This window comes from Sceloporus occidentalis, unplaced genomic scaffold (genome assembly GCF_023333645.1).
Source record: "Sceloporus occidentalis isolate IW3139 unplaced genomic scaffold, rSceOcc1.0.p SCAF_45, whole genome shotgun sequence".
Taxonomy (NCBI): Eukaryota; Metazoa; Chordata; class Lepidosauria; order Squamata; family Phrynosomatidae; genus Sceloporus; species Sceloporus occidentalis.
The window spans coordinates 5,152,908-5,173,090 of record NW_028317025.1 but is presented as its reverse complement, the minus strand read 5'-3'; the positions used below and the strand labels follow the sequence as shown (position 1 = coordinate 5,173,090).

Below are 20,183 nucleotides of genomic sequence, written 5' to 3'. Positions count from 1 at the left end.
ATGAATCCACAAGCTGCTTGCTTTATTCCAACTCAATACAAGTAAAGTGTTATATTACGTGAGTTTAACCATGAGTTGGCAATAGTGAATTTGCTATGCACTTTAGTCCAACTCTTGTGAGATTGCTCCACTTGTTTAGTGGACAAACCTCACTGGGTGAATTAAGACCACTAAAATCTGTGCATATGGTATATATATAAATATTGTTATGCAATTATACGTTTGGGTGGTTATAACATGAATTACCGTAATAAAATTTAAGACAACATTTGTTATACCTTTTCAGATGTGAAGACTTAATGATTATTGATAGGCACTACATGCTAAATGCCGTATTTTCAATAGAATGATGAGAACAAAGCAGCACCTCATGTTGTACATAAGGAAGGTATAAGATTAAGTGTGACAGGTTATTGTTATTGGCTGTCACAGTCTGTGTATCTTAGCCGATTCTGTGTTTGCATCTTGCCCAGATCACTATTTGCAAAAGCTAACAGCCTTCCTTTCCAGCACTGGAGGAGTGGCCTGTGCAAGAGTCAGACAGCTAAATTTAGCATCCACAATAGAAGGTTTATTTTTACAGTAGGGGAGTTGGGTGTTGGGACAGGGAATCCCATACAAGTCACTTCCCAAAACCATACAGCACAGATCTGTTCTGCAGTGTGCTGTCAATTTATCAGCAGCCAACAAAGAGGGACTTCCAACCAGCATGGACCTATTATCTGCCCTCAGTCTAGAGGACTTGACTGCCTCCTTTGCCAAACTGCCAGTCTTCCCCGCGTTTGATGTGGCTTATTATATCATCTCTATCCTATACTTGAAGTACGAGCCAGGTGAGTGCATCTCATGTTAAAATATAAGCCACCCGATCTGCCCCTTTTAGAACGACACAAGAAATATATGACCCATAATAATATAATTTAGTCATCTAAATTACACCTACACTCGCAGCTCACATATAAAAGGTTAACTTCTTGTACTGGTTTGACATATTTTCTCCTGATTCGCCTTGATTGCTTATGTCCTTTTATGGATATCAGAATCGTCTGCAGTAACTAATGAATGAATTAATTGTTTTGAGAAAAATGCTAACAATGAACCAACCGTTTCTCAAGTCCGGCGGTATTCAAAAGCACTCCCTGTGACGGGACACCCTGTACCCCGACTGGGTACTCCCGCCAAACGTTGCTTCCTGCTGCGGGGACACCAACAATTAACCCCTTCAGAGCCATGCAGAGAAAAGGAGGGATGTCGCTGCACCAGAGTTGCGCTGGCATAAGCATCAGACAACACTCATCTTGAGGTGAAAACAGGACTCAGTTTATTTGTTAACACAGGGGTATTTAAACAGTACAAGGGGCAATTTACATACAACAGACACAGCAAGCCACACAAAGTTCTCCATCAGGTCCTCCTTTGCACACGGCTCAGTATTTCCACTCAGCCTACCTTAGCCCAGTAGGGGGTCACTATTGCAGTCTGTGGGGAGGATAGTAAACACAGGTGTTTTCCTGACTTCTGGCTGAAACCTGCTGGATATCAGATCCAGGTGCAAATACTGGCCATAGAGGTCTCTGTCCTGTAAGTCCTGACCAGATGGAGAGTAAAACACCCATAAACCCCCTCCCAAAATGCAGGAACCCCAAATCTGTCCAAGCTCCGCAGTCTTTGGAGTCTCTTGTACTTTGGGAAACTTGGCCTTCTGTACCAGGGCCCATTGTCTGTAGGAAGGAGGCTGGCCCTCGGTCCCCTCCAGGAGACCATGGCACGAAGGCTTCCGTGACACTCCCTTTCTTGAAAATGTCTTAGTAGCACTGCCATAAGTAGCCCACATGTTCTATAGTGCTGCTTTTTGGATGGAATCATCTAGAGTAAATGATTGCTTGCACGCTTCAATCAAAAAAAAGTTAACAAAAGGAAGCTAGCAAAGTGTTTTGCTGCATAGTAAACAAAACATATTTGTGTTATAATTTCATATTATGGTGTGCTTTATCCATTAGCACATTGTTCGATAGCAAATTGAAAGCATAAATCTGACACATGAATATGCTTTATTAGGAGAACAAAATCTTGTTTATATTACCCTTATATAAACTAGTAAAATGCGCCCACTACAAGAAGAAAAGTATACAACATAGAAAACTGAAGATGTGCAATAAGCCACTCTAAACTCATCTAAGCTTGTGTAACAAAATCAGTTCTCCTTCATAAAGGATCAGAAAGTCATAAGCAATTAAGGCCAATCAGGAGAAAAAACGGAATAAAGTGCATAGTGCAGTATCATCAGTATCCGAAATAGGCATATGTTAATAAAAAACATTGTATCAACATATACAGGGATACAATAAATATTAAAAAATAGTGACAGAAAGAATAAGAGTATATTACGTGCAATGAAATAATAAATAAAACACACAGCAATGTGAGAACTATTGAAGATAGATATGTGAATTGGTGGTAGAGAGGAGTGACATATTAGACGAGAAGGAATCAACTGTTCTCATCTCCTGAAGGTCGTTATACTTAGCAAGTCATGCAAAACAGAAATATTTGCTTGTGCATGGAAAGAAAGGCTCTCCAAAAAATAGTAGTCACCAAGCCTTCCAGCCCTGTCAGCTCCCTTAATAATGAGTGGGACCCCATATTACCGTATTTGCTCCAGTCAACTTGGATAAGGGATTGGATAGACATAATTGTATTTTACAAACAGTGCCGTTCCACCTTTTATAACAATGTGCGGCATTATAAATATCATTTGTAGTACTATTTAGTGCCCATGTGCTTCCCAGAAATAATTCAGGTCAGCAGATCAAATAAGTTTATTGGAACAAAATGATGACTAATTTTACTGTATACTGCACTAGGTTTTATGCTCAATGAGAATTGTTTTCCCTGTGAACCTTCCCATTTAATCCTGTCAGTGTCAACATTTTTAGTAAGTGGTTGGCAAAATGGACCCTAGGAGCCAACCACACTTTGAAATCAAACCACAGAATTTGGGTCCGCAACTCCAAAGAAAATTAATACTTCATTACTTGAGGCAAAGTAATTTTTGTATAGCTAAGTTTATTCACCGCATTTAGCTTTACTCAGTGAGGGATCAGTCACCCCATAGGTGAATGTCTTATGAATTTCACGCCCAAAGATGGTGCTTAGTCATGTCTGGCAACACTGTAGGATACCCTCTCTAGAAAACATTTCTGTAGCTGACCCATGCTCCTAGCGGCGGTTTTGTGTGAGACCAGGGCAGGCCTTAGGGGTGTGCGACCTGTGCGGCCGCAGGGGCGCCTGCCCGGCACTTGAATTGAAACATCGTCTTTTTTTTACTTTATTTAACGCGGAGGAGACACGGGGGCGTCGAGCGGTTGCTCATGAAGTTTTCAGCAACCGCTCGGTGCCCCTCACTCTCATACGCGAGACATCTATCTCAGTCATGGTGCCGACGTTTCATGCTGAGCGCCGGAATATGACGTCATATTCTGGAGCTCAGCTGTGAAGCGTACACTCCGGCGCCTCACGCTCCTACTGCAGGACTCCGACAACAAGGTAAGTAAGGATAATGAGACGTAGGGAGAGGGGGTAGATAGTGAGAAGGGCAGATGGGGGGTAGATAGTGAGAGGGGGCAGTGAGAAGGGGCAGAGGTGGTAGATAATGAGAAGTGGGAAGAGGGGGGAAGGCAGTGAGAAGGGGCAGAGGGGGGAAGACAGTGGGAAGGGGCAGAGGGGGGAAGACAGTGAGAAGGGGCAGAGGGGGGAAGGCAGTGAGAAGGGGGGGAGAGGAGATAGATAGTGAGAAAGGGGGAGAGGGGATAGATAGTGAGAAGGGGAGAGGGGCATAGTGAAATGGGAGTACATAGTGAGAGGGATAATAAGAAGTAGGGGAGGGGTAGATAGTGAGGAGCGGGTACATATTGAGACGTGGGGAAGGGGGTACATAGTGAGAAAGGGGGAAAGGCAGTGAGAAGGGGAGAGGGGATACATAGTGAGAAGTGGTACATAGTGAGAAGGGGCAGATAATAGCGGTGGTTTTGTGTGAGATGAGACTTAAATTAAAGAGGAAACCCTTGCATTTACAGTAAAATATTAGGCTTCTTTTGAAGCAGAAGAGAATGCTGCATATATGTAAGGAAGTATAATTAAAGTCTGATCACTGTTTTATGGCTGTTCTAGACACCCCCAATAAAAACAATATTTATTTTAATTATAAAGAAATGGACCAATGCCCATCCTCCTAAACTAGACAGATGATAAATGAGGACATACAAATTGTCTATCTATATTTTGTTTCTTTAGCATGATTATGGGGCCACATCTAATGGATACATTTACTAAGAGGGTTGCTAGTTTTTAAGATAATTTCTGTTTACTTTTTGTGTTTGATTTGGAGTTTATGGGGAAGTAATGAAGGGGTGGGGTTGATATACCATTATATTATGTGATAAAGTATATGCTTTACCTAAAACTGGTTATCTATGGATAGCTTAACTTTAACTGAAATATAGATATGACTAGTATGAAGTATGTGGACACCCCTCCTAGTTATTTAAACAAATTCAAGCACATAGGCTTGCCATCACAATAGACAAACACTGGCGCTAGAATGGGTCGTATTAAAAAGCTCAGTGACTTTAAAAATGGCACCTTTGCCACAAGTGAGTTCATGAAATTTCTGTTGTTATTATTACCACACACTCGCACAGTGTGGCCACACTTGCTAAAGCGCACACTGTGTAGCCTCACTGACTACGGAGTTCTCTGAATTGTCTCTGAAAGCAACATCAGCAAAAGCACTGTGCGGCGGGAGCTTCATGAAATGGGTTTCTATGGCTGGGCAGCTGCACACAAGCCAAAGATCCCCAATGTACAATGTTAATCTTTGGTATCACACCACCACTGGACTCTGGAGCAGTAGAAATGTGTTCTATGGAGTGATGAATCATACTTCACTATCTAGAAGTCTGATGCACAAATCTGTGTTTGGTGGATTTGTTTTAGTGTCTGTCATGAAAGCCCCTTAAACACAATAGTAGCAGCAACCACTAACCGCTGTCTTATCGGCTCTCACCATGACATTTAAGGGGGACGTGGGCATAAAAGGGTTAATGGTAAAGGCCAGCCCATTGCTTCCCCCATGTTACATGCGTACAGGTACCAAATACCCCCAATTTACTTTGATAGCTAGCCATTGTTATTTCTTAGGCGCTGTTTAAACCCCTCCTGTTATGTTTCATGTCCTTTTGGAGGTCACACTGTCAGCGTGCTGTGTCCCCTGTATGACCCCAGTGCCTGATCCCCTGTAGGATTATATGGCACCCAGGACAGGGCATCTGGCATCCTTTGAAGATGCCCTGCTTGGATCCTCTTCCTGCCCCACTTACTTTATGGTGGGGTCTGGCCAGGATTCCAGGTAACACTTATGGCAAGATGTGGCCTAAAAAAAACAACTATATTTTCTCTTGTTCATGCAAGATGTCTTGTTAACCTTTAAACCAGCATTTTGCATGAGAGCTGCAATGGAGGGGGCAACTCCATATTAACCATGGTTTTGGAATGGTATGTCCAACAAGCTCATATAGGTGTGATAGTCAGGTAACCACACACTTTTGGTCATGTGTGTATACATTATATGTTTTCCTAGGAAAAGTGTAAATTGTGTCACCTAAATCTAATTATAGTGTGAAAATTGCCCTCGTCATCCACTAAAAAAAATGTGCCCCAACCCCTGGCACTCAAAGGGGTTAACTTTAAAATTCTAATAAATCTAAAGGAAAAAAAAAAATTCCACACAAAATAAATGGTTTTTCTAAGAAGAATTGTCCCCCATGCTTCAGACTCCCTGGTATCTAGTGGGGGCAGCCAGTGGAGGTCTGTGCGATGCGTGCAGACAACCTCCGCTGCTGCTGGCCGGTACTTCCGCCGGGGCTTCTATCACTGAGCACCCGAAGGCCATGTCACGCCGGTGCTCTGTCATAGAAGCCCCAGTGGAGTTGCCGGCAGCAGCGGAGGTTGTCTATGCACATCCTGCAAACGTTCACAGGCTGCGGGATGCGCACAGACAACCTCTGCTGCTGCAGGCACTTCCGCCGGGGCTTCTGTGGTGGAGCACTGGAAGGTCATGTGATGCCAGAGCCCATCATAGAATCCCCAGAGGAAGTGCCAGCAGCAGCGGAGGTTACCAGAGAGGAGGATCCAGGTTCCCTGTAGAGCTGTGGGGGATCTGGATCTTAGTCTTGTAGTCAAACCTCTATTTGAGGTCTGATTATAAGATGACCTCGAGTATAAGACAAAGGGTATTTTTTTAGAGCATTTTCTCTGAAAAAACCTTGTCTTATAATCGAGCAAATACAGTATGTTCTTATGAATTTGTTTAGTATGCAGGAGCAACTCAGCCCTCATTTTCATTTTAACCCTTTAAAGACCAAGGTTGTTTTATACCCTTTTACACTTGCTGACTCTGGTGTTTCTTCTCTCTCTTTTCTCCAGCCTCTAATCTTTTTTTCCTTTAAATGTGTGTTTGAGTATAAGTATGTTTGTAGCATGAGTGTGTGTTAATGTGAGCATGTGTACAATGTGTGCCAGTGTGTATGTTACCAACTGGGAGGCATCATGGGGCCATTTGGCTTTTTCTGCTCACCTCAGACCAAAAGGTGGCAACCCTCCCTTGCACACAGCATCACCAGCCTCCTGCCCCCAACCTGACTCCACTACACACTATATATCTAGCTTCCCAATCTGGCTCCACCTCAAATAACAATGTCAGCCTCCAAATCCCACTGTACACACCATTACCAAACCTCTGGCCCTACTGCACGTTGCCAGCCTCCTGTCTCCCAACTCACCCCCACCGCACACATCAATGTCAGCCTCTTGCGTCCCAACCTGCCCCCCACAACACACAACATCAGATGGGTATGGACACATTTATTCACTGACTAGAGGTAAGCTGAATATTAATATTAATAGTCTTGACAATAAAAAGTAGACCAGAGGGTCACTAGCTGTTGTCATCATAATGAAAGATGGCTTAAAGATGTGTGCTGAAAGAAAGGCTCCCAAAGAACTGTACTACCAGTCACGACACACCAGTCAGAATGCAAAGTAACACACTCTTTATTGGGACTGGACATGGTTTATATAGCCACATTGCTAGAAGAGGGGTTGACATACAACAGGAAACAAATTAAGACATTAATTCCTTCCCACAACTACATTGAATATTCAAATGTGATAAATGGATTAAAGGAAGTAACGCATAATTAAACATAGACTAGACAGTCACACACTAATACACATACAAATGAAAAGAAGAGGGTGAAAACAAAAATGCTACAATTTAACCTTTGCAAATCAATATATAATTGCTATCCCAATAACTTCCTAAAGCTGGCCCAGCATCTGTTACATTTTTTTATCAGGGCTATGGTACAAAATAACTAACACAGTAATACATAGTAACAGAACCAAGCCCTATTAAAAAAAGATTTGACTGCCTATTTAAATGAGAACCCATTAACATGTGTGATCCCTGTTCCCAGTACCTTCACGTCACAGGCTATGATAGTTGGTAGCAGCTGTCAAAGCCTTTGCTCCTTTACTGGCCCGTCATCTATAAATAAAACCGTGCTGAAGGGTCAGCTATCCTCCCCAGAGTCCCTTCACTTATATTTACAATGATATATATATACCGTATTGGCTCGGATATAGGCCGCACTCGCATATAGGCCCCACCCTAAAATGATGAAAAAAGTCCCCCCCCCGGAGATATGCTGCCACTCTGTCCCGAAGATGTACCCCCCCGAGATATGCTGCCACTCTGTCCCCAAGATGTCCCCCCCACCAGACTTACCGGTGCAGACTCCACGGGGTCTTGGGGGGGACACAACACGTATTCAACTTCCGGTGCCGGCACTTCCGCCGTGGGAAGTACCGGCAAGGAAGATTGTTCACGCAGACGTTCACCGGCAGCAGCGATGCGAGCAGAAACAACGTCCGCTGCCGGCACGTCTGCAAGATGTGCATTAAAAATCTCCTTTGCCGGGACTCCCCCCGTGGGAATTCCCGGCAAGGGAGATTGTTAAAGCACATCGTGCAGACGTGCCGGCAGCGGAGGCTGTTTACGCGCATCGCCGCTGCCGGTGAACGTCTGCGCGATGCGCTTGGACAATCTCCCGTGCCGGCACTCCCCCCGTGGGAAGTGCTGGCAGGGGAGGCTGTCTGAGCGTATCAGAGAGTAGGATACAGGTCCCCTGCACCGCTGCGGGGGATTTTTATCCTAACCCTGCTGCCTGCCCGACGCCCGGAACTGCATGTCCCGGGCGTCGGGCACTAGACCCCGAATATAGGCCGCACCCCCACTTTAAAGACTTAAAGTGGGGGAAAAAAGTGCGGCCTATATTCGAGCCAATGCAGTAATACTAAGCAAGTACACAACATATTATAGATGGAATTCTTGATGGGGGAACACTAATATTTGTATAACTAGTATCAGTTTAAAATCAAAAAAGTGTTTTCAAAAATATTGTGTTTTCTTTTTTTAAACAGTACTAGTTTTTGTATAGCAATGTTTTCTGGTAGCTGCGTATTAATCATTTGAATGTTCTATGCCTCTTGTATCTTGGTCCAATCTACTAGACAAACACTCTGACTCCTTATCAAACTGCCTGTGATAAACAATACAGTGGCTCATTGCTAATCACACAGTCAGACTTTCTGACTAATGAAGGTCTAAGTAGGAAGACTTCATATCAGTGCCACAAAGAATCAGCTCAAGTGTGGCGATTGTGCAGGAAAAGTCATCAAAATATCACATGGCTGATTATGGTAAAACCAGGCTTTGTCAGTGCTAACCTGCATTAATGTATACAGCAATGTATTTCATGCTGAAGCAATTTCTTAATAGTGAATTACTTATGAATCAGTGGACACTATTATGAACTGTGTATCTTACATAATTTACCATGAACATAATTCTGCTGTATTTTGCTAATTCAGTTGGGCATGCTTCATATTCTTTACAACAGGTAAGTCAAATATTTCAGAGCAGCTATGATTCTTGGGGATGTAAATATACCCTTTATTGTTTCTCAACGTTCTCAACGTTACATTTCAATGCTGTAAATGTCGGCGGAAGCAATATCACTCAGTAATATATTATTATTTATTATTTATTGTTTTATATAGCGCCAAATTCCGTAGCGCTGTACATATATATATATATATATATATATATATATATATACACACATATATATATATATATGTCTCACAGCCTAGTGTAATTTTGGACCTGTACAATTGTGTTTATTTTTCTAGCTCTGTTAACATGTGGTTTATGACACAAGAATTACATTGAATAAAACATATTTCTCATTAGTTGGTTTAGGGTAGTGAAAAGAACAAAAAATCACCTAGCCTGCGCTGTTTATATTTATATGGATTTAGTATCTCTAATGTAGTCCTACTTACTGAAAATGACGCACTTAGTGCAAAATAAGCCAAAGGGAGAGCCTTCCACAGCAATTAGGTCTCATATACAATACTCCATATGTGATATGTATATGTGAAAAGCCTTTAATAAATATATCAATAAAAAAGAACCAGTTACTCACAGGTACTTATTCAATATTAAATCAGCTATACATAGTCCTTTGCATCAAAGTTGATGCTTGGGGTTCTGGGTTGAAGAAGAAGGAATTCTTATATATTTAATACTTACTCGTTAGTAACTGGAACTTAGAGACTGTAGAGACCTTCTACTTTCTTTTTTCTGATGCCATCCATTCTTTCAGGATTTTAAGCTGAGATTTCTCTCTATATCCACTACAGGTGCTGTAGAGCTTTCCCGTCGCAACCCAGTGGCCTCATGGCTCTGTGCAATGCTCTACTGCTTTGGAAGCTACATTCTTGCAGATGTCCTCCTGGGCGAGTCCCCTATTCACTACTTCAGCAATAATGCCAATATAGTCTTGGCATCTTCCATTTGGTAAAGAACACATATTTCAATTATTTGCTACTACAAATGTGGTTTAGGCTCTTACATTACTATATTAGGAGTGTGTGTGGTTTTCCATAGAACATTTAAAGATAGTATGTGGTTTGTTTTTATTTTAAACATTTAAACATAATTCTGTTTGTGTCCCTAATATAGGTATCTGGTGTTTTTCTGCCCCCTGAATCTTTTTTACAAGTGTGTCAGTTTCTTGCCTGTGAAACTTATCTTTGTTGGTATGAAAGAAGTTGTCCGGGTTCGCAAGATTGCTGTAGGAATCCATCATGCTCATCACCATTACCACCACGGATATGTTATCATGGTACTGGTTGGATGGGTAAAAGGTAAGCTATAAGGCTATCAAGAGTCCATAGGATTCTATACATCTATTTTTATTCCACCCCTCTCTGGAAGAGATGTTCAAGACAACAATAGGATGTAAAATCAGTCTGAATTTTCAATCATATGGAGTAGGGGTAAGGGGTAAGTAGAAACCTTTCCCTCTCAGAGTGCCCAATGCAACACTCCCAGCATGTGCTCCACAGTAGGGTGGGAACCTTCCAGTGTTGAATCTGTTGCTGGCGTCTATGCCTCAATGGGACCCTCCAATATTCATAGTAGGTCATAGCCTGGTAAAATTTGTTTAAATCTAGTACTCATAAACCATCTAAATTTGTTGGTAGTATAAGAAAACTGCATCTTAGACATGAATGTTTGCCACCCCTCCAGGCCCACCATCGGGAGGGTACAATCTTTAATTTTGTGCCAGTCGTTGCACTGTATGGCCTGTGAAGTCTTCAAACCCCAGACATCTTGGCTTCTAAAAAGTTTATAGAATATGTATTTTTCTAGCTGGTATAAATAAGCTGGTATAGCTTTGTCACATAAGTCTCAATTTGATGACAGTTACACGAGGCAGAGGTGAGAGTATCTAAAGAACTGTTGTGCCTGTTATGTATGTATACTTTATTTCAGGCATGATATTAATCTTAATAGGCCTTCTAGCTATAACCAAGGACATATAAATCCCACTTGCAGAATAAAAGTAAACAAAATTTAGTTTATTTACCAAGATGTTTCCGCATGTGTTTTCATCCAGGTTCTGGAGTTGCTCTGATGTCTAACCTGGAACAACTTCTGCGTGGTGTCTGGAAGCCAGAAACAAATGAGATCCTACATATGTCATTGTAAGTGTGCAAACTATTACACTCACTTTTTGTATCTCTGCCAGGTAACAGCATTAACAAATCCATGTGTGTCTAAATACTGTTTTTACGTGCCTGTCTTCCCTACAGTCCAACCAAGGCCAGTCTGTATGGAGCTATCCTGTTCACCCTGCAGCAGTCCCACTGGCTGCCGATCTCTAAAGCCAACCTCATCTTTTTCTTCACAATCTTCATGGCTGCTTGTAAGGTATGTTTTAATGCACTAAGCAAGGTGCACTTAATAAACCTGGCAATGTTCTGCTCAAGGATTGTCCTCTAAATGGGGGTTTACCTAATGATAGTCAGAAGAAAGGAGGCTGTTTGCAAGGTGCCTGGTCACAAAGGACCAGAGATGTGCATTCCTATGGAGCAAGTTAGAATGCCAGTAAATGACACCATAGTTTCACAAAAGGGCTCAACCTCTGCTTTTAATAAACCAAATTATCAAATGTAACTACAGTGAGTCCATCTGCCTATGGTCTTTGTGGTAGTGAAAAACATTTCTGCTTTTCTAGGGACAGTTGCCATTATATAGTTATGTACTACATTGTCCCTAGAAGTTAGGGATAACAGCAAATTCAGATTTTGTATGGCAAAAAAAACTCATATTATTCCTTCAGGATATGTCTTTAATTTGGTCCATCACTGCCTAACTGAATTTATCTGATCAATCCATTCACCTATTTAGTACCAGGAACATTAAGTCCTCTAACCTATCACATATACAGTACAATGTACAACTCTCACATAAGGCTAGCATCGTATTCATTAATATACATTGGTTCAATCAGAAAATGTTTTGTTCTGGATGGGGACCATTTAACGGTTGGTTAGGTAAGAAATAATTTAGTGAGGCTGACCTAAAATCTGTTATCTTCCTTGCTTTGTTCAGATCTTTATGACAGCCACTCACTCTCACAGCTCTCCCTTTGATCCTCTGGAGGCCTTCATTTGCCCTTTCCTGTTCGGAACTCCAAGCAGTAAACATGACGATCATGGTGATCACCATCATCACCATGATGACCATGACTCTTCCCACTCTGCTGTAAAGTCAAAGGAAGACCTGAGTGAGGGAACTCGCAAAAGAAAAGTGAAGAAAGCAGAGTAAGGAATGGCGGTCACCACAAATCCATCAAAAAATCAAATTCAATACATCAGTGTTAAAACAGACAATTCCCACGATTTCAATGTCTTTTTAATCCAACTCATATGGAAACAGATGTCATCAGAACAGAACTCATGATATAACCCCTGAACTAAGGGGATACCCTTGTTCTAGAGACCCATCGATGTTTGGTTTTCTATAATTGTCACTAATCTGCCTCAGTTTTTATCCGGAGAATATTTTAATATCTCTTGATGTCAAATTTAATGATTGTGTTAGTCATTGAAGCAAAACGTTATTCAATACTACAAATCTTTCTGAGATTTCTACCCAATGGACAACAGTATCTCAGGGTTTTATAATAAAAAAAAATCACTGATGAATCCCTTCCAGCAATAAGACTGATCAGCTGTAAAAAGGATTATCAGTTGGCTATTTAAAACAAAATTCTCCAATCATACATGAAATGCATACTTATTTGGTAACATATTAACATACTATATCTTTAACTTATAAAAATAATAGGCTATAATTTATTGATTTTTATTTAAAAAATGTATTTATTTAAAAATACCTTCTTTGCATGGTAGTGGAGATTTAGTGCTCACATGTGCATAAAGAGTTATTTTTTCCCAATATTTCAGAATTCTATCAAAAAATTACTACTTGAATAAGAAAACAAAGAATAAAATTAAGATGCTGATATATTACATTTTCACTTGTGTGTTATTTTTATGTTATCTTTGTTGGACCCATGGGTCAAAATTTCAAACAGCTTTACTTCATCTAGCTCTGAATAGGAATTTTCCTTGAGAAAACAATGTAGAGAAAAAAGTACACCCACTGGGGATTATTCACATTATGTTAGTCATGTTCACTGAGAGTATCACAGCAATATAAGCCTCAGGCAACAAAACAGGAATTCTTCAGTTGAATGGTTCACTGTAATTTATGTTCTGATGATTGATTGTGTATATTTTTTAGTCAGTTTGTCGTTTAACCTTGAAATCCTCTCCCTGTCTGATGTATCCACTTCCCCAAGAACAGAACCCCGTCCAATGTCAGGGCCCATTGTCAGCAGGCAGGAGGCTAGCCATCAGTCCCCTCCAAAAGCCCCAGTGACGGAAAATTCCGTCACACCTTTCCCTGTCTGAATAGGTGCAGATATTAATGGATAGCATCACTGCTGCATTTTAGGCTTTCCAGTCTTACCAACTGTTGATTAACGACAGTAATTACTTAACCACATTATATATCTCCATTTTCATTGTTTGAGAGTTTTTTAATTTAAGTTATGAAAAAAAACATGGAACATAATGAACTAAATTGCTGTCTCAGCATTTATTTCAGAGTAAATGAGTAATAATTAAAATTAATAAATAATACTTTGTGCTAGATTTACATTTGAAGCAAACATGGGCACTATGACAAATACTATACACACACACATAGCCTCTTTGCCATTAAATGCACTGGCCAAGACCTGATTGTGAACCACTGGAGGTGCACAAGCTTTGGAAAACATTTAGCAGTTGGAGCGGGGAGGTGGGGCTGGCACCCTTCTATCCAGTCCATCCAAGTTTCAAAGTGATATAGTGCACCAAACATTAGACAGGCAGAATGCTTAGTGTGCTCTGCCAACTCTGTTCAACACAGGTTCACCAAAGGGAGAGCCCATACAGGAACATACAAGGATCCAGTCAAGGTATACATTCTCTGTAAAGTTGTTGTTACACCCTATTGGTCATATGTGGAATTACAGTTAACACATAAAAAGCATTAGTGTGTAGCCCCAACCTGAAAATCAAAAAAGCCCCATGGGTTGGAGCAAATAAGACAAACTGAAAGCTACTAAACTAAAGGAATTAAGTTGATTGGACTGGATCGCATACTTTATTGGTGTATACATATACTCCATCCATAAAATGCAGGCAACCCTCACAAGAGTTCTGTATTATCTACCCTATTCTGTAATTCCAGAGGAGGGCATGTCATGTGGAAATGAAAGGAAAGTACATTTGACATGATCTTACATGTTTGTTATTTGACTCACTCCTCCCTTCTCCTCACATACATCTCATCTTCCTACTACCTCATTGCAGGGCTAGGAAAGACTTCTGGGCTCCAAAGAAAGCCCCTTTGTAAACAAATATAAAATGAGGACCAACCAGATTGTGAAGTATTCTCTTTTTGTTTCGTGTTATCTGTTTTGGGTGAGTTTCCATTATTTTTTTATATCACTACTGCAGGACACATTGTGCAGCTGTATTATTAAAAGTGGTGATTATGGCATAGTTAACACTGAATAGATTATTGCGAAGAGGGAGAGAATACCTCTTGTAAATAGTAAATGTGAAACTGCTAGAAACTAGAAAGATATATTGTGAGTGTGATGGTGCCAAATTCTATTACAATGAAAGAGTGATTAAGGAAATAGTTACTTGTATTAAATAGAGTATGGTTAACTTAACAGGTAAATACTTTTTATCATGTGAATTAGCTTTGTTGCCATATCAGCATAATACGATCCTAACTGTTCCTCTTTTATTTTTATTTGCTTAAACTTTTTACTTAAAATGTTACAATAATCACTGTCTGGAATCACGCAACTGGACCAAGGTGTGCCGGACATTTAACTAGGTGCCCCATTTTCAACAACGACTACCACAAACACTGGTGTGGACACAATCCCTGAACTAAACATGCAGTATTTGAAGGGCAAGGGGAAATTTTAGGACTGATCAGATTCACTGAATTTTCCCCTTGATCAAGAACACAACAGCAATTATGAAGTCTATACTCAGGGCAACTTGGAGGACATATGGAACAGCTCTGTAAAACAACACTACTACTAAGGGTACATGCAGTGGCGTCGCTACAGGGGGGCAATTGCCCCCCCTAGGTTAATCCTTGCCCCCCCCTGTTGCCCCCCTAATGCGGAGGAGAGAGAGGGTGCGGCCCGCGTAAGATCGGCAGCCAGGGCAACCGATCTTACACGGGCCGCACCTCGAGCCCTGCTACTTACCTGTGGGAGCGTCTTCTGTACTGCATAGAGGAAGCGGAACCTAGCAGAGTTCACGTGACATCATATGACTCTGCTCCAGTCCTGCTTCCTCTGTGCAGTACCAGAGAACGGAGAGGGAGGCCGCGCCCTCTGCTGAAGTCTGTGAGCGGCATCGAGGAGCTGCAGTGCAGGTAAGGGGGTGGGGAGGGTGTTTGAATGAGTATGCGTGATTGAGGAAATTAATCTGTGAATGAATGAGTATATGAATGAATGAGTGTGTGTGATAGCATGGATGTGTAAGTGATGGAACCTAGGCATGATGGGACTGTGATTGCTGTTAGCAATCACACTCCTATCATGCCAAGTCAGCCAGTACATGCTGAAACCTAGCTAGCTGCCCCCTTGTGTATTGATGCTGCCAGCAGTATGGGGTCTGCACATCACTTACAGCCACCCTGTACCAGCATGTACTGGCTGACTTGGAATGATAGGAGTGTGATTGCTAACAGCAATCACAGTCCCATCATGCCTAGGTTCCAGCATTTACTGGTTGGATGTGTAAGTGCTGGAACCTAGGCATGATGGGACTTTGATTAATACCTGCAATGCTGTTTCCATGTATTTATTTGATCTATACCTGCAATGCTACGTTTCATATACTATTGTATACCTACAAATTTGTAGGATTTGTACAGGATTTGTATGTCTGATTCTGTTTATTTGATATATACCTTCAGTGCTGAGATCACAAGTGAATTTCAGTTGATCTATACATGCAAAGCTTGGTTTGTGTGTTAATGTGTTGATCTATACCTGCTATCGGCAACTGGGGCTAATATTAATATATATGGGCAGCAGGGGCATCCATACACAAGGGGCAAAAACACTAAGGGAGGTATAAACGACAATGCAGTGTGAAAAATCCATCCTGATATAGACGTCTGTGACGTAGATTGTGTCCTGCTGTTTGTGTTTTTTTTGGTTATCAGTGTAGCAGAGCCTGTTCTTGGGTGTGTGTATATAGGTGTTGGTGTGGCAGAGCCTGTCCTGGTGTGTGTTTGGGTGCTGGTGTGGTAGAGCCTGTCTTGGTGTGTGTGTGTTCAGTTGCCAGTGTGGCAGAGCCTGTACTAGGGTGTGTGTTTGGGTGTCAGTGGGTCAGAGCCTATCCTGGTGTGTGTGTGTGTGTGTTTGGATGTGGGTGTGGCAGAGCCTGTCCTGATGTGTGTGGGTGTCTGTGTGGCAGAGCCTGTCCTGGTGTGTGTGTGTTTGGTTGTCGGTGTGGCAGAGCCTGTCCTGGTGTGTGTGTTTGGTTGTCGGTGTGGCAGATCCTGTCCTGGTGTGTGTGTCTGGGTGTTGGTGTGACAGAGCCTGTGTTGGTGTGTGTGTTTGGTCATCTGTTTCCTGGCACTTAATTTACAGTAGTAATTATTTAATTTATATTTATCCAGAGATAAAATGCCCTCCTGAAGTTGTAGTGACTTCAGGGGACAAAACGTTCAAGGCCCTGAAATCATTTAGTGGAAAAGTTATTTATTGTGTTATAATATTTATTTCAAGGATTAGTCGCACTCAATTGTGGCTTCAGGCTTCCCATGTTGAATGATCAAGTATTATTTTAGCCCAATAACAAAAGTATAATTCCATAGCACATTACTTTTAGAAATTATGACTGCCCCCCCAGTTTGACTGTGGTATCTTGTGTGCCCCCCTATTTATTGTTTCTAGAGTCGCCACTGGGTACAGAAATGTCTCAAATAACCACAATAACACTGAACAGACCTCTGAATGTAGTTAAGAATATATAGATTTACTCTGAATATGTACACAGATCACGAGTCAAACATTACTTGGAGTATAATAGGCACTATCAAAAAAAGTCTTACATCCTTAAAACATTAATCAAATGTTACCCCATTCTTTCTATACAGGTGGCTAGTGGATTGATGATTTCAGTGGGAATGTATGCTAAACTTTGCAATGAGACAAGTAAGTATACACTCTGAGATGTTAAAACAGGCTCACACAAGGTCAGTGCATGCTCATTCATTAACCACACCACACACCAAGCCTAAGCAACACTTGTACACACTCTAAACTCCATATTCACATTTATTACATATATCATAAACCCACAGAAAAATTGAAAGGAGTGTCCTCCCTAATGTTACATATTTGTCTTACATTAAGACAACAACAGGTACAAGGATTTTTGTCACTCTAAGCAAAACCTAATTTTCCCGCTCTTTTGGCTCCGTCTCTTGTATACCACCCATTATACACTTGACCTGCCCCCCCCCCGTGTTGATGGCCCCTACATTGCAGGCATAGATCACAGGTCACAAACCCCAAAGGCCAGCCCTTGAACTCATATTGCACACATAGGACTTGCCCAGATTATACACTATCTTTCTTACTATCTCTCCTCTTTCGCCTCATTACTTACCTTGCTGAGGTCCTGTGGTGGGAGCGCAAGGCCTCAGTCTAACTGCTCTGTCGTGGTGCGCACAGCTTCCCTGCTGAGCCAGGGGTGGATCTAGAGCCTGACCTTGGGAGGGGCACTCACACGAACACACACCCAGTGAGTGTATGTGTGCACTAGAGGACTGCATTGGGAGGTGGGTCCTGCGGGCGCGGGCGGTCTTGCTGGTGCTGCGGGTGGGAGCGGGCGGTCAGGCACTGTACCTGCGGGTCCCGGTAATCCCGCGCAGTCCAGCAAGGCTGCCTTCTCGCTGCTCCCTTACAGTGTCTCTTCTTTTCTTCCGCCCAGGAACAAAACTGAGTCACGTGATGTGACGTCAATTCCCATGACTCCGCCTTGTTCCTGGGCGGAGCAAGAGAAGTGTCGCGATCCGGGAGGTTTTCGTCCCGAACAGCTGGGGGCGGGGCTTGGAGAGGCGGCAAGTTTAAAACCTGAGCACTGACACTCATTCAGTGCTCGGTTGTTGTTCCCAGCTGAGCTGTTCCCTGCTGCATATTGCGTTTACTCCTGATTTGGTTTGTTCCTGGCTACTCTGATATCTCCACTCCTGACCCGGCTTGTCTGATTACCCTCTCGTTGCTGACTCGGCTTGTTCCTGTTTACTCTGATTTCTCCACTCCTGACCCGGCTTGTCTGAGGATCCTCCTGTTGCTGAACCATTGCCTTACTCCTGACTACGTTACCTTCTCCATTCCTGACCCGGCTTGCTCAACTATTCTTTGGACTCTGTCCGAACCGTTCCTGTTGCTACCTTTCCTGCATACTGGATTCCTTACCTGCATTTACCAACAGAAACATTACATAACAACCGAGCCATTATGGAATCCGCAGGTTTGGCTGAGACTGTGGCCGCACTTACCCAGCAAATGGCCGTGTTTAATCAGTCACTGCAAGATGTTCAAGCAGGACAGCTTCAGATATACGCCAGGAGATGCACCAGAGGCAAGGCAGCTCTAACGCTCAAGGCGATCCTTTCTCGGCTCCTTCTATGGCACCTGAATCCATGATTCTGCAAGGAGCATTTGCACCTGAACCTCAAATTCCTATGCCTGAACGTTTCTCCGGTGACCGTAAGAAATACACTACTTTTATGATGTCTTGCCAAATTATGTTTAATCTAAGACCACGTACTTACTCATCGGACTATATAAAGATCCATACGGTTATTGCACTATTGTCAGATGAACCTCAACTTTGGGCTCACCACCTACTATAGCCAAGCTATGGACGCTCTCTACGAGGATCCCTTCCGGTCTACTTCCGCTACCAGCACCCTACGGGCACTTAAACAAGGTAAAAGACCTGTGGAGGAGTATATCTATGGAGACATCCTGGAACGAACCTGCACTGCATGATCAATTTCGGTTAGGATTGGCAGAGACTATTAGGGATGAACTGGCCCGCACCAATATACCCAATTCTCTGGATGAGTTTGCTAACTTAGCCATTCAAATTGACCGTAGGCTACGGGAAAGAAAGGCCGAAAGACAAACCACCTCCTTCTCAAATTGGTCGTCCATACGGCAGACAGTCAAGGTAACCCCTAAGGACAATGGGGAGGAACCAATGCAATTGGGCCTCATCAGGGGACCTCTATCAATGGCTGAGAAGGAGTGTCGCCGAAGCCTGGACTTATGCCTGTACTGCGGAGGTAAAGGTCACTACGCCAATGAATGCGGAACCAAGACACGTTCCCCTAAGGGTAAGCAGAACCCTCAGTTTATGCAAACTAACAAGGGAGCATTCTTACACTTCTCCAATCACTTATCCCTTTCAATATCTTTACAGTGGAAAGACGACCCCATCAACCTTTTGGCCATGATTGATTCTGGTGCCAGCAGTAATGTTTTGGATGCTGACCTCATACAACGCCTGGGAATGACCACCAGGGAGAAGACGTCACCTATTTTTCTTCAATTGGTAGACGGAAGCCCTTTAAAGACTGGTCATATTACTAAAGAGACTGTACCTTTATGTATGCGTATTAGTCCTAATCATATGGAGGAGATTATATTTGATGTGGTGCCTTCTCCTGTTTTTCCAGTCATATTGGGTCTACCCTGGTTAAGGACTCATAATCCTGTTATCAACTGGGAGACCGGTGCTGTACGGTTCACGTCTAATAAATGCTCACAACACAATCAACCCTCTTTGTCTCTTAATGTGGCTCATGACTTTAGTTCACTGCCTATACCTAAGATACCACCTCAATACTCAAGATTTTCTGATGTGTTTGAGAAAAAAGGAGCTAATGAACTACCTCCCCATAGGGAGTATGATTGTCCGATAGAATTGTTCTCCGGTGCTCCTATTCCTTTTGGTCGCATCTATCCAATGTCTGAACCGGAACTAGTTACGCTCAAGAACTATATCGACGAGAATCTGGCCAAGGGATTTATAAG

The 20,183-nt window shown here is 42.3% G+C and overlaps 2 protein-coding genes across 2 annotated transcripts in view; both read left to right on the top strand.

Annotated features, from left to right (window-relative positions):
- The first annotated feature begins 709 nt into the window (after positions 1–709).
- Positions 710–12,301, top strand: TMEM38A (transmembrane protein 38A). The gene is made up of 6 exons (XM_089490612.1): positions 710–833; positions 9,826–9,982; positions 10,148–10,332; positions 11,088–11,175; positions 11,284–11,401; positions 12,086–12,301. The coding sequence occupies exons 1-6, from the start codon at positions 710–712 to the stop codon at positions 12,299–12,301; spliced, it is 888 nt and encodes a 295-aa protein (XP_089346738.1).
- A 2,153-nt stretch (positions 12,302–14,454) lies between these two features.
- LOC149289510 (tetraspanin-33-like) overlaps positions 14,455–20,183 on the top strand; it is a 32,235-nt gene continuing 26,506 nt past the window's right edge. Inside the window, exons 1-2 of the mRNA XM_089490557.1 lie at positions 14,455–14,511; positions 17,231–17,288. Of these exons, the coding sequence (XP_089346683.1) occupies positions 14,455–14,511; positions 17,231–17,288 (115 nt within the window). The remainder of the gene's footprint in view (positions 14,512–17,230; positions 17,289–20,183) is intronic.

Bases quoted from the DNA above. Each gene is read 5' to 3' on its own strand.
- TMEM38A (XM_089490612.1), top strand. From the start codon at position 710: ATGGACCTATTATCTGCCCTCAGTCTAGAGGACTTGACTGCCTCCTTT. The intron at 834-9,825 runs GTGAGTGCATCT...TATCCACTACAG, and splicing joins ATACTTGAAGTACGAGCCAG to GTGCTGTAGAGCTTTCCCGT. The intron at 11,402-12,085 runs GTATGTTTTAAT...TGCTTTGTTCAG, and splicing joins TCTTCATGGCTGCTTGTAAG to ATCTTTATGACAGCCACTCA.